Consider the following 13,152-nt stretch of genomic DNA (forward strand, 5'->3'; position numbering starts at 1 on the left):
AGCCATTTGTCTATTGGCTTGGATCCATCTTCCCCAACCTGGTAACCTACAAATGCTTTAGGTTATAACTCCCATCAACCCTGGATAGTATGATGAAAATTGTAGCCCAACACATTGGAATACATCAGGTTGGGGAATGCTGACCTATAACGAATAGGACATTCCCCAAATACAAGAGATACAATTATTTATGTTCTGTAGCAGTATATGAGAGTCAAGTAACTGAAAAGTTTTACTTATTTATTTTTAAAAAATATCTATATACCGCTATTATCATAAAAATATCAAAGCAGTTTACATCTATATATATATATGTTTCCTAGTTCTGCTGGATCTCTCAGCGGCTCTTGACACCATCGACCATAACATCCTTCTGGACCGTCTAGTGGGCTGGGAGCTGGGGGCACTGTTATACAGTGGTTCCGCTCCTTCCTCCTAGGCCACGTTCAGAAAGTTGGGGGGATGAGGTTCAGACCCCTGGGCTCTCATGTGGGGTGCCTCAGGGTTCTGTCCTCTCCCCCTTCCTTTTCAACATCTACATGCAGCCACTGGGAGAGATCATCAGGGGGTTTGGGCTGGGTGTTCATCATTATGCAGATGATACCCAGCTCTACCTCTCTTTCAAATCAGAACCAGTGAATGCGGTGAAGGTCCTGTGTGAGTGTCTGGAGGCGGCTGGAAGATGGATGGTGGCTAACAGATTGAGGTTGAATCCTGACAAGAGAGAAGTACTGTTTTTGGGGGGACAGGAGGTGGGCAGGTGTGGAGGACTCCCTGGTCCTGAATGGGGTAACTGAATGGGGAAAGACCAGGTGCGCAGCCTGGGAGTCATTCTGGATTCACAGCTGTCCATGGAGGCACAGGTCAATTCTGTGTTCAGGGCAGATGTTTATCAGCTCCATCTGGTACTCAAGCTGAGACCCTACCTGCCCGCGGACTGTCTCGCCAAAGTGGTGCATGCTCTAGTTATCTCTCGCTTGGGCTACTGCAATGCGCTCTATGTGGGGCTACCTTTGAAGGGGACCCGAAAACTACAACTAATCCAGAATGCGGCAGCTACACTGGTGACTGGGAGCGGCCGCTGAGACCACATAACACCGGTCTTGAAAGACCTACACTGGCTTCCAGTACGTTTCCGAGCACAATTCAAAATGTTGGTGCTGACCTTTAAAGCCCTAAACGGCCTCGGTCCAGTATACCTGAAGGAACGTCTCCACCCCCATCGTTCTGCTTGGACACTGAGGACCAGCACCAAGCGCCTTCTGGTGGTTCCCTCGCTGCGAGAAGCCAAGTTACAGGGAACCAGGCAGAGGGCCTTCTTAGTAGAGGCACCCGCTCTGTGGAACGCCCTCTCACCAGATGTCAAAGAGAAAAACAACTACCAGACTTTTAGAAGACATCTGAAGGCAGCCCTATTTAGGGAAGCTTTTAATGTTTAATAGACTATTGTATTTTAATACTCTGTTGGAAGCTGCCCAGAGTGGCTGGGGAAGAATAAATAAATTATTCTTATTCTTAAGAGTTGAGTCAGAGACCATTAACTATTAAAACTATTAACTTCCATTGCAAATCAATGCAGACTATGATCAGTATTATTACAGTGGTACCTTGGTACTCGAATGGCTTGCCTCCTGAACAAATTGGCTTTCAAACACTGCAAACCCATTTTTCGGAAGCCTAACATCCAACACGGCTTCCACTTGAGTGCAGGAAACTCCTGCGACCAATCAGAAGCTACACTTTGGTTTTTGAACCGTTTTGGGAGTCAAACTGACTCTCAGAACGGATTAAACTCGAGAACCAAGGTACCACTGTATAGGCAATTGGAACCTTTAACAAAAGGTTTCAGTGTCAGGTGTTTTGAGGTTCCAGCTACTTCACCTTTCCCCACCAATCAGCATTTTGTGATCAGGGCACATGCTCAGTCCTCACTGGGCTGTTTCCTGCTACTTATTTTGTTTAAAGAAATACTTTTACTTCTGCAAACCTTGAGGTCACCACCAAACCTTCCAATATATATCTCTTGTGAATGGGTGGTACAGTTTTGGCTATATAAGCAACAGCACTCACAGCCTAATAATCAGAAATGGAAGTAATTACAATTAGAAGCCTTTATTCAGAATAGACACTTTCCTAAACAAAATAATTTACCAAGAGAACGGGTTTCCATATTAGATTCAGAATCCAGTGCCAGAGATTCCAGATTCTCTTCTTTCACACCAGTGATAACACTATTCCCAAATGTCACCCCTGAAAAAGAACAAACACAAAAGGTTTTTAACACTGATTTACTTTCAAACTGATAAACATGGAAAAGCAAATTAGCTATTTCATTAAAATATTTAGATTGGGATAGGGCACCTTTTTCAGCCTGAAGTGACATTCCCTTCTGAGGATCACAGGTGGGGACAGAGACAAAAGTGGGTACAGCAACTAATGTAGGTTTGTTTTTGGAGTAGACTACTTTCTATAGACACATACACACACCCTCTATTATCCATCCATCCAGGCAAGCAGCTAGAGACTTCATCAGCATTCAAGGACACATTGCAACTAGGCAGAAACACCCTGGGTGTGAAGCAGGGCCAATGAGGGGTGAGGCTTGGAAAGAGTCCTGAAGGGATTTAGACAGCTGATGACTCTTAAAAAAGCAGAACATTGCTAGTTTTGTAATGGTCCTACAGTTACAGCATATTTTGAACACAGCACACATATTGTCTAAAGGGTCAATCTTCAAGGTAGAGCTGGGAAATGCTTCTGTCTGAAACCGTGGACAGCTCCTACCAGTCACTATCAACAATGCCAAGCTAGATGGGCCAACAGCCTGACTCTATAAGGCAGCTTCCTACCCTATGAATGCACCATTGTGTTTATTTTAGCATGCGTGGAATCCAAAGTATGTTGTCTGTTACATTAAATATAGCTTGAAGGGAACAGGTTAGACAATTAAAGCATGCACTTGCTGAAACATGCTCCCACACTTGCCTTCTTCCCAACTCCACAATCGCTGTCTGCCAGAAACAAACCTAGCAGTACTCTAGGTGTGCTGCAGCATAATACAAGGTACTTCCAGTTTCTCCCCTGCCTGAACACAGAAACCAACCATATAGCTTTCTGGTCTTCCCTTTACCTATAACCTCAGTTATGCTACTCTGAATAGAGCAACTGTTACCATACACATCAGCGGCACTAGGGCTCCCACTCCAGTGACTGCTCATAATCCAAGAATGGTGCCTGAATAGGAAGCATGTTCTGTAGATCACAAACTGGTCTGTAAGTCTGCCTTCCTACATTTCCCATGCCCACTGAGACCCTGACAATTTTCACCAGTCACCCCATACAGTATTAGAGAGACAGCACATTCCATTAAAGGACTTCCTGAGATACTGAATCTAGGCAAGACTCATTCACAAGATATTGGAAAAATCTTCTGGATTGGGGTCCATGCCTTTTGTCCTATGGAATAGCAGGGAAATGAGTAACAGCCCTACACAATCTTTGTACTGGGTGTGTCATAACATGATTTCTATATTTATTCTGCTTACAGCAAGCCTTCTCAAGTTGGACTTCCAACTTTTCAGAACTGAATTTCTTCAGACAGCTGTCCCCTGCCTAATTATCAACAAAGTCCCCAGCTTTGAGCCGCAAAACTCCACAAACATGTTATATGACACAATGTCACACAGCAATGTGGACACAGCTAGGACTTGCTTTCATAATTATTGTATTTTCCCGTGTATAAGATGCCCCCATGTATAAGATGACTCCTATTTTTCCGAACCCAAAATTAAGAAATCAATATTTTAAACAGCAAACAGAACAAATTTGATATTTTATTAAACCTTCAAAGCACTGGCAACAGCATGGCAACCCCCACTGGCGCCTGGGGCAGTAGCGAGGCGTGCCCCACCAACACTCAAGATCGCCCAAAGTTGAGCTTTTTTGGGGAGATTGCCCAAGCCAGGCACCCGGGAGGGACAGTTTAATCCCTGTGCATTCACCATCCGTGTATAAGACCCCCCCTTAATTTTTGACTAATTTTTTTAAGCAAACAACATTTTCTTATACACAGAAAAATAACGTACAATAGAATTCTGAAGAGACTGCAATACAACAGAACACAGTATATAATTAAGATCTTTACTTTGGATAGTAAAGAAAGGTTATGAAATAAGAAGGTGGATCCTAATTTCCAGAAAAAGCAAATGAAATAGAATAGGCTCCAATATCCTCTAAATGCTTTTACCTGACATAGCATTAGAGGATGCCAGTATTTTTTCTCCCTCTTGACTTAAACCAAAGGAAGAATCACTGGAGGGCAGAAGCAAGTCACTCAGCATAAGCCCTACAGTGCAGGCTGTTCTGGGGAAGTCAGAAGCACAAAGTTCATCTTGATGCCATCCTGTTGACTCCGAAACCAGCAATGCTGCACTTGGTTTGGCTGCCTGTTACAAAAAATGTATTTAGATTGTTGTTTACTTGCATTACCACTTCTTACCCATTTGAAATAAGAGATCCTGCTCACACTAACTAAATTATTAGAACTTGCACCAACTTATTTTTAAAGGGGATAATTTCATTATATTATATACAGGATGAAACCTATTAAGCATTAACCATTTGTGAATGCTACACTCGACCACAACTTTCAAAGTTTTGCCTCTTATCAGTGTTTTACAGGAATGGAATTGGGCACAGGTATTTTTATAAATCAAAGAGTACTAAGGTAATTTATAGCTTCAAATTATTGTGAAGTCATAGAATGAATACTTGCAAAAGAAAAATCTTCATCCTACTATAAAATATGGGTATTCCTGTTTAAGGGATGATTTGAAGAACAAGTTACATGTTAAGGTTTTTGAACAGATCTTCAGTATTAAAACATCCCCTTGTTTCACTTTCTTACTTTTGAGTTTTTCTTTCTAGAGCTTCTGCTGCCAGTTCTCACTCTCTCCATCACTAACCCACACAGGGATTTGCCCAACCGACAAATCCCAACCACCAGAAATCAAAAGCTTGAAGATTCTACCCCATCTCATTTAAAGGGCCAGCACTTTAAATACTGTGTCAATACCATTTGTTCAGCGCAGAACACAAAAAGAGAGATTGGGGGGTTGAATTAAATATGGCCAAAACTGTTGTAAGTGCCATCTTCAGACAAAACTAGGCTTTAACAACCACAAAAAATGCTACAGAAAAATCTAATGCAATTTTATTCTCTCAATTTATTTATGTTCTCAGATATTTTGCCATACGCAAAAGGATGATTCTTCCCTAAAACTGCATTTTAAGACAGGGCTTATTATTTGGTTACCTCAGGGGAAATTTATGTTAGCATAGACTTTTGAAATGTATCTTTCTCAAATAAACAAGGCATAAGTATTCCTCCTTGAATTGTGTCAACCTTTAAGCAACATTATAATTCAACACCACTTACAGATAATGTGTGCCAACACATATCCTAGATGGCTTTCTAAATACTATGCAAATAAAGTCTACTATGATAGGACAAGTTATCATGGGAGCCCTGTAACAACAATAAGGTATTTGATACCTTTACTAAACTGCCTTGTGTTTCACTGCTTGAAGCAGTGGCTACATCCCAGGAATCAGAGCTTGACGGCTGAAGAGATTCTGAGTTTAAGGAGCTTCCTTCCACGATGCTGCTTTGTAATAACCTCCCAATCTCCCTGTTAAGAAGCTCCAACTCATCACACATCATGCAATTTTAAAAGATCTGCCAGAAGGAAGAGGGAAAAAGTTGGCTAATCATTTCTTGTTCAATTTCTTTATAAAAGTATCTCTTTAATTCTAAAGCAAAACTAAAAGCCTAATCATCAGCTTATACTTTAATAATACTAAAAGTCATATCCCATCAGTTAGATGACAGAATAATTGGCCATTATGCAAAGAACGCATATTATACACTAAACCCCTAATGTGTTTAATTTGGGAAAAGAGTAATTAGACATTACTTTAGCATAAAGAGCAGTTGGCATACAATTTGTTCACTTCCTTCTGCTGGAAATTCTCCACTACATTGGAGAATACATTGCGATTTTACTCTACCCTGGAGCAAGGGGATAATATTATATGTTAAACACAAGCTGGCTGAGCAGGGTCAGCTACGTGTGGATGACTCCCACAAGACTTAACAGAGGCCCCTTTTCTCAAACTCCCCCAAACCAAGAGAAAGGGCAGCATGCACAAAATGCTGCAGGGAACAGGCCTATTTATAAACAGCTTTCAAAAGGTAAGGTAAACAGCTTTCAAAAGGTTTACCGATTTTGCAAGCATATATATACACAATGAGGGGAGGGGGATGTTGGGTTTGAATTGGGTGGACGCAGGCACAAAGGTGTCATTAGAGTGAATATAAGTGCTGTCACATGATTGGTGATTGCATTGGATAGTCCAGTGAATGGGACTGACCAAGTCAGGCTTCTTCAACCTCGGCTCTCCAGATGTTTTGAGACCACAGTTCCCAGCATCCCTGACCACTGGTCCTGCTAGCTACGGATCATGGGAGTTGCAGGCCAAAAAGAAGATTCCACTTAAACATTAGGAAGAACTTCCTGACAGTAAGAGCTGTTCAACAGTGGAATTTGCTGCCAAGGAGTGTGGTGGAGTCTCCTTCTTTGGAGGTCTTTAAGCAGAGGCTTGACAACCATATGTCAGGAGTGCTCTGATGGTGTTTCCTGCTTGGCAGGGGGTTGGACTCGATGGCCCTTGTGGTCTCTTCCAACTCTATGATTCTATGATTCTAACATCTGGAGGGCCGAGGCTGAGGAAGCCTGGACCAAGTCATCCATTTTTATGTCTAGACAATTGATAATGTACAGATGTGTTGTCATAGAAACAACTAGCTAGTGTTGTTTCCAGAAGGAGAGGGTAGGTCTTCATCCCTCACCAGGCTGGAGACCAAGGCACCCTAGCAGTAGAAGAATAAGAAGTCAGGGTCTAGCTTTTGCCTCGTGTCCTCTGGAGCCGGGAAGATAGAGGCCTGACTTGCTCTTTGTGATTAAACCAAAGCTATGGCTTTCAGGACCCTCCCTAGAAATCCAATGGAAGAGCAAGATCCGTTGGGACTCTGTAAGCCCTTCAAACTTATTGCTCAGTTTGTATATGTGTGTAAATAAAATCACACAACGTGGAGACACTACAGACTCCAGTGACTTTTATTCTAAGAAAATCAAAGCCAGGATAACCACTTGAAGAATAACCCTTGAAGTCTCTCATCACTTGAAAATTGGGATGGGTGTTACAGTATTTATGCACAGCAGAACCCTTAACAAAGGTCAGGCTTCAATTCCAGCACTGCTAGGCTTGCCTACAGATGTTCCCTTTTACGTAAATGCCAAAAATCCAGGCTCCTGAAGCTACACTGGCAAGCTTAAGGAAAGCTACATCAATCATTAATGTTTCAGTCACATCTCCAGTCTGCTTCTACAACCATCTGGTAGAAAGTGTTCACTAACTTGAAAATATTTTCTATTTCTTTCTTCTAACATTATCAAGTAACAGTTAGCAACCTAAGTTTTGTGTATATTTGTGTGCAATCCGTGCACACACTTGCATGTAAAGCCATTTGCCTTTTCTGAATGCAGCTTCTGAAAATCCCTCAAGTTCTGGTGGAGCCAAAGTCAAAAGGGAGCTACAGTCTAAAGAGACCCTGAACTCTTGCTCAAACAAATGAGTAATTTCCCCATCTGGCATGTTGGATACTGACCTGCATATACATTGTCTATGGTGTTAGGATTTGCAAGCTTCAAATAACTATTGACCAATTACAACATATGGGGATGTGATTAAGTTTTAAAACTAGCACTGGAGATTGCAATGTCTGCAATATTAGATGCAAAACACAGACAAGTGTTATTAGTCAGTAAGTCCATAATGCGAAGGGGTCACTAAGAGCAACTTGTGGCAGAAACACCAGAAATAGAGTAGCAGCCTTGGCCAACCCACATTTCCCTTCTGCCCTTCCCAGCTCAGCCCCTCCACAGCAGCTGACATGCAAGGGAAATTTAAAATGACTGATCTAAATCATTCCAAGGAATACCAATGTAACATTACTGATTGTCGTGGCTTTCCATTTAAAACAGCCATTTTTCCTAAATATAAATACAATTTCCTTCCTTACTATGCTATCAGTATTCTGATAGATTCAAAGGTCCTTATAACACTAATGTGTTGGGTTGCAATATATTTCAGAACCTTTGATCACAATCTTTCGACTACAGAAATATATCTACATTTGTACTGAAATAGTTTTTTTATGTGAGAGGAAGGATGGAATATAAATTCAATAACTGAAATATATGCATAGAGACTAGGGATTGCGAAATATGTGAATACATATGCAACCACTTTAAGATCACTTACTGGAAAACTTAATTGTTCAGAACTTTTCAAAAGCTAGAGTTGATGTTAGTTGGACCAAACGTGTTTTCTTAACATAAATTTGGGAAACAAGACACTACTGTGAGCTCAGTTAGTGAGGTAATAGAGAGTACAAGATCACACAGTATGGCTTAGCAGTCACCCATCTGAGTACAGGATGAAACTCCCTGGATTCTAGCACATATGACGACTCACAATCCATGCCAGTAGGAATTATAATAAATATCAGTTGTAACATCTGCTTACTCTGCCAAAGCTCTTTTTTGGATTAAAAAATAGGCAACACCCCCCCGCCCCCCGTTTTACAAATGGCAATGAAATAGAATTAAAAATACACTGTAGGGTTTAGAACATTTGTATTATATGTTGATTTTGTTTTAAGCTTATTTAAGAAATGTGTATTTTTAAGAAATAGCTAAAATTCATGGCTGGGATCTCAAAGAGTTACTTGTATATACTTAAAAGACTGAACATGCCTAACAGAATTTTATCTGTTAGAAGAACCCATCTCCTATCGCCCAATCTGCCTCTGAAGCATCCCTCAGTTTCAACAGTGCTGCAATTATTTGGAATATGACCTGTTAACATCAGATTGTTGAAAGTAATGTGACAGAAACACTAAACTGTGCATCATGACCATTAAATCAATCTATGTAGTAAGGAATAAAGGAGAATCCTATCAAACATTATCTAATAGTGTCTACTAACCAGATGCTGCTACCATCAAAACATCTCATGTTACAGTATTGTATAATTATAATCATGCACAGTACAGTACATAATTAGAAACCTACCAGATAGGATTCTGCTCTAGCCCTGCTTCACAACATAAAGCAACAAACACCCTAACATCTTCACAACCTTATTGCTTTTCTGGGTTTGCAACAAAAAAAACACTCACAGAAGCAAGCCAAGTATTTTAACATACTACAAGAGCAATCACAGCTATAAAACTATATTAAGCAATAAGAGGTTAGTTTTCTCTTAGTATGACTTGTGGGAATTACCAACACAGCATTTGTGCATAGATGTCTATTTTGCAACCAAAAACACATGGTATACCAAGTACTGGAATTATTTAAGTGACAAGTGTCTAGTTTTTTCTAGTTACATTTCTATTGAAACTCATCCAGCACTAGTCAAAAGAGCTTTAGTTTTAAGTATTTGACTTCTCTTTTCCATAGGCACTCAAAAGTGTCATTTCTTCATTGTCGCTATTATCATAGCAAAACCAGACTTTGCCATCCCAGTTATCAGCTTATTTGAAATACATCAATCTTTTCATTCTAGCCAAGATCTTGGAACAGCAGTTAAAAGAAAAAACATGAAAATAAGCAGCCAAGCTACGCAAAGTCTTCATCCCTTTGTTGCTGTATATTATTTTCACCAGCAAAACTGAGCAGTGGATCTCTGAAGATAAAGACTCTTAAGCTGTCAACCTTTTCACAGTTAGCTGAATGTGTCTACAGCCAATCTGATCTTTTGCATTATATCTCTCTCCCCATTTCACCAACAGTGTAACCCAAAGATCAGCAAACATTTCAAAATTTTAATTGTTAGGAAATAGCTAGAAATGCTTAGGAGAATTTAAGTAATTATAATGCATGGAGATGGAAAGTAAAAGATGGACCCTTTGTAAACAAAGTAAAAATGCATTCTAGCAAGACTGGTGGAAGAGAAAGTACAATGGTAGGAATAACTGCAAAGAGGTGTTCATCACTGCTTAAAATCTTTTCACAGAGTACATAGGAAAAACCACTGATCATCAAGAGCTATGCTATTCAACAAAAAAAGCCTAATTTAAGAAATGAGCAATGAAAGCATTTTAATCAAATATTGCATTATGTAAGCTATTCTAACATCCTGTCCTGGACATTGCAATAGGACAGATGTCACCAAAGATCCACCACACTTTGAGGAGTTTCTCTAAGGATGTCACAAAAAATGCATCAGAAATGCCTGTAATGTTTTTATGTCTCCTGAATAATGAATTTCCCTAGTGTATAAAACTCTATTAATACAATAATATTATATACAACTATACACACAGCGGAGAGCTCACCCTAAACAAGGCTCTCTGGAGCATGCAGCTTGCACAGAGCCAAGTCAACATGCCTCTTCCTTCCCACTCCAGCTCAAAGCTAGATGAGGGGAGAAGCAAGTCAACATACCACCACTCCCTCCACTCTGTCCACATCAAAGATGGATGTGGGAGGCAGTGGGATACTACTCAGCCAACCTGCCATGCCTCCATCTTAGAAGCTGGAGGAGGAAAGAGAATATGCACTTCTGTAAGAAAGTATGTCGAGGGCTTGCCAATTTGGCCGTGCACAGCCGGGATTTATCTCTCAGCTTGGCTCTGCACTGGTCAGATGCTGCTCTGAAGAAGGATTGTTATTTTTTGCACACTGAAATGTGCATGAATGGTGAGTAGTCAGTCCACAAATTCCACATATAAGGTTATTTATTTTGTTCCTCCTATCAACAACCTATACAGACTTTAGCGGCGTTTACAATGACATTCTGCTTCCTGTAACATGCTAGTAGAATAATGCTAGTGGAACCCTTGCAAGAAGAACTGTCATGATTACAGTACAATGTACTCAAAAATCTAACGGGGGGAAAGCGGAGCTAAAAGCATAAACCAAAACTTTCCACAAATGGTGTTGGTACAACGGTGGGTTCACACATTAGCCTGTTAATGGATATATCACAGAACCCTGTTTCTGTCTGTACTAACTCTTCAGAAGAAGGGAGGTGGTGAGCAAAATAAAGCAACTACAAATTCTGACACTTGCTCTGTCTTTTGTAATGCTCAAAGCTCCCAGCCAAGAGGGTTCCACCACCAGAATCTATAGTCCTGGCCTCCAACATCACCCTCGCTCCCTCACACGCTTCCTTAACTCCTTGTTACTCTAGTGGAGTACTCCAGAGAAAACAGATGTTGCCAAAACAATAGAGATGTTTTACAACCGGGTATGATGGAATGCTGCAGACTGCTGCCAAAGGCGGCTAAGAGCCAGAACTGTGCAAAGCTGCGGCAGATGTTTTTTGACCAAAGCTGCAGGCTATGGATAGAGTCAACTGCTGAAAACATCCTTAGTTCACAGTGACATTCAACAATTCCAGAAAGAAAATTTGGCCTAGATTTTAATTTTCCAATAACCCTTATGAAACATGGAACTATCAATATCCAACTCTTACAGTGACATCAGTAAGCCAACTCAATTCTGCTACATCTAACTGTCAGAAAACCACAATAAACTCTTGTCTCCAGCATTTTAGACAGGGACCAACTCTAACATGAACATTCTTTAACTGAAGGCTGGCAGGGATTATATCTAGGATTTATACAATCAAATAAGTGGAAGATACAAAAAAAAAAAAAAGACGGCTCATGTATACAATTTCGCACTATGATGCAGTACCATTCTCACACTAATGCCATCTACATCACAGCAATACAGTATATAAAGACCAGAGACCTGTACACAGAATGTGTACACATTACAAAGGGAAACATAGGTTGAAAAACATAGCATAAAGCAAGTTACTGTCCCTTCCTACAGTTCATTTGTGCATGAATTCTGCAGCTTATGCAATTTATATAAATTTTGTAGCTGATCCTCCAATATCCTCTGTCAGAAAGCCAGTTCAATTTTTTTTCATACACTTCCATACACTTTAGTTGAATATATGAAGTGTGCACCTAGTATACTGCTTTTATTGGGTTGTTGCTGTTGTTTGCAAAGCTTTCAGTGCATATTTTGGTCACCTCCCTGGGACACTGCTGCTGAACTATGTAAGTACTTTTAATCACAACCAGCATGCTAGCAAGCATTTTGAGATGAAATTATACCACCCTATTGATTTAAATGAACTGATTTTTCCCTATATCCTCATGTACCATTTTGACACCAGCCAACATGCTAGTGGAAATGCAAAGGAACATACCTTACATATCATATTGCACTTGCTATTTTATTCTAGTCCATTTCATTTGCAGTTTTTTGGTTGGCTGTTTTGCATACATGTAATTCTTCAAAGCCAACACAAATATCCTTTCAATAAGCTAAAGAAATAATCAGCTTAATAGGCAAAATGAGCTTTTCTTCCAAAGTGAAGACATTTTTGTGAATGTTCCAAGATCAGAGAAAACATTGTCCACACTTAGCACAATCTACCTGGAAGGTCCCTTTCACCAAACACTCTGAGGTGAACATACCCATGTATAATTTGCAATTATTTCACTGAAATGGCAGAGTAGGCCTTTGTACAACCAGCTATGCAAATGAGTGCTATCTCCTTTTCGGGGTAGTCTAACATAATGGCACAATGAAAATATCAAATTCTATTTGTCTGACATTAACCTGGAAGTAACCAGCAAGGGTGGCTGAGTTTTTATCAAAATTATTTCTTACAGCGATGAATGGCACTATTTAGCAGGAAGAAAGTCCAATGAAAATCCTCATTATTACATATTTTTACATGGCTGTTTATTTGTATATATTTTAAAATTTTATATATGGATGTTTTATGATGGCCTATATTTGAATGCCTAACACAGGTTTGGCAAAGTAGAGTAGGCCTTTGCCAGTGAATTGTGACACTTCCTTGATTTCCAATAATAAAGAGTTATATTCAGACTTCACTCATATAAACAGTATAGCAAGTCTAAACACTAAATTAAAAAATAGTGTTTTAAGATTCTTTAATCTCTGGAATTTATTTGAGGGGGAAGGAATACAG

At 40.0% G+C, this 13,152-nt stretch overlaps 1 protein-coding gene across 11 annotated transcripts in view; it reads right to left on the reverse strand.

Moving 5' to 3' along the window:
* DIDO1 (death inducer-obliterator 1) overlaps window positions 1-13,152 on the reverse strand; it is a 66,479-nt gene that overhangs the window by 46,705 nt on the left and 6,622 nt on the right. For 5 of the 11 annotated variants that reach the window (XM_083618260.1, XM_083618263.1, XM_083618264.1 and 2 more), the window contains 3 exons: window positions 5,555-5,737; window positions 4,247-4,445; window positions 2,152-2,250 (listed from right to left, as the gene is read on the reverse strand). In XM_083618260.1, the coding sequence (XP_083474386.1) occupies window positions 2,152-2,250; window positions 4,247-4,445; window positions 5,555-5,722 (466 nt within the window). In that variant the 5' untranslated portion in view covers window positions 5,723-5,737. Of the gene's footprint in view, window positions 1-2,151; window positions 2,251-4,246; window positions 4,446-4,846; window positions 5,228-5,554; window positions 5,738-13,152 lie in introns of those variants that run through there. The other 6 variants (XM_083618270.1, XM_083618269.1, XM_083618262.1 and 3 more) reach the window with 4 other exon arrangements.

Source organism: Podarcis filfolensis, assembly GCF_964270895.1.
Source record: "Podarcis filfolensis genome assembly, chromosome: 6".
NCBI classification, from domain to species: Eukaryota; Metazoa; Chordata; class Lepidosauria; order Squamata; family Lacertidae; genus Podarcis; species Podarcis filfolensis.